This window comes from Parus major, chromosome 23 (assembly GCF_001522545.3).
Source record: "Parus major isolate Abel chromosome 23, Parus_major1.1, whole genome shotgun sequence".
NCBI classification, from domain to species: Eukaryota; Metazoa; Chordata; class Aves; order Passeriformes; family Paridae; genus Parus; species Parus major.
Genome location: NC_031791.1, coordinates 5,811,364 through 5,812,723, shown reverse-complemented (window position 1 = coordinate 5,812,723; position 1,360 = coordinate 5,811,364). Strand labels below are relative to the sequence as shown.

The 1,360-nt window shown below is 57.6% G+C and overlaps 1 protein-coding gene across 1 annotated transcript in view; it reads right to left on the bottom strand.

Moving 5' to 3' along the window:
• Positions 1-818: 818 nt before the first annotated feature.
• PUM1 (pumilio RNA binding family member 1) overlaps positions 819-1,360 on the bottom strand; it is a 51,200-nt gene continuing 50,658 nt past the window's right edge. Inside the window, exon 7 of the mRNA XM_015649068.3 lies at positions 819-1,024. Within this exon, the coding sequence (XP_015504554.1) occupies positions 834-1,024 (191 nt within the window). The 3' untranslated portion in view covers positions 819-833. The remainder of the gene's footprint in view (positions 1,025-1,360) is intronic.

Below are 1,360 nucleotides of genomic sequence, written 5' to 3'. Positions count from 1 at the left end.
CGCAGATATTTTATTTTGATAGCCTGAGCCTTTGCTGCAGCTCCCTCTGCTCACACCTGCTGCATCTGTAAAGGCCTCAGAACACCTCCTGACACTGGGCTTTGCTTTTCAAAGGGTTTTCAGCTTCTGCTCTTTATTCTGCCACGTCCATCAGCCAGGAGCTGCTGTGGGGACTGCAGCCCAGCTCTGCTCCTGGTGATTGCTCCTCACACTCCAGGAGCACCACAGCAGTGCTGCTGCACAGCCCAGGCCATTCCCAAGCTGATCCACTGGTGTTTTCCCAAGCACTGCCACTCCCTAATTCACCACCACCACGTCCATGTGCCACCCTCCACGTGCACCAAGGATAAATCCAATTACAGATCTACACATGGCTCTGGTCCCTTGGTTTTAGGAGAGGTTTTGTCCTCATTTAGAACCACTGGGAGCTGGGGTCAGGATCAGCCATAGAAAACACCAGGGTAATTCAGAGTGGCTGGAGCTGCCACAGGGGAGGTTTAGGCTGGGTTTAACAATCAGCTGGACTGGAAAAGACCTTTGAGATCACCAAGTCCAACCTTTGAGCTGCCACCACCTGCCACCCAGACCATGGCACCGAGTGACAAAGTGACACATCCAGGCTTTCCTTACCCACCTCCAGGAACGGGGACTCCAATGGACAATCCATTACATTTTCACCCTTTTGGGGAAGAAATTCTCCCTGCTCCTTTCCCCCAGAGGGAACAGGGATGGGGACGGCCCTGAGGCTGCCAGGGGCGCACAGGGTGGGATTGCTGGGGGTCTGTGCAGGGCCAGGGCTTGGAATCCATGATTGCTGGGGGTTCATTTCCAGCTCAGGACATTCCCTGGCCCGGGAAGCCGGCAGCCCTTACCTGCTGCTGGCCCTGCTGGGTTTGCTGCGTGGTTTGCTGGTTGGCAGAGTTGGTGGCGGCGGCGGCGGCGGCCGCTTGCTGCTGGAAGAGGCTGGCGGGATAAACTCCCCAGGGAGTGACTCCATAGTACTGGTGAGGCACCACAGCCGGGCCTGGAACACAGCAGGGGCAGTGTCAGCTCCTGGGGGGCCAGGGGCACCCCGAAATCCCCGCTCAGCGCTGCCGCGCGCTCCGCTGGATCCCTCTGCCAACGCGCGGTTTGGCAAGGGGGGAGAACGTTCTGTGGAGATCCCAGTCTGGAATTTTGTCACTGTGGGAGGTGACTCTGCCAGCAGTGACCCCCTGGTTTTACTGGTGTGCCCTGCTCGTACAGGGGAGGCACAGAAACCCCCAACCCAAACAGAGGAACCTTGTTTCCTTCACGCACAGAGAGCAACTTCTCACCCCAGCTGAAATTCACAGCTCGCTGCCATCCATCCATCATCCAT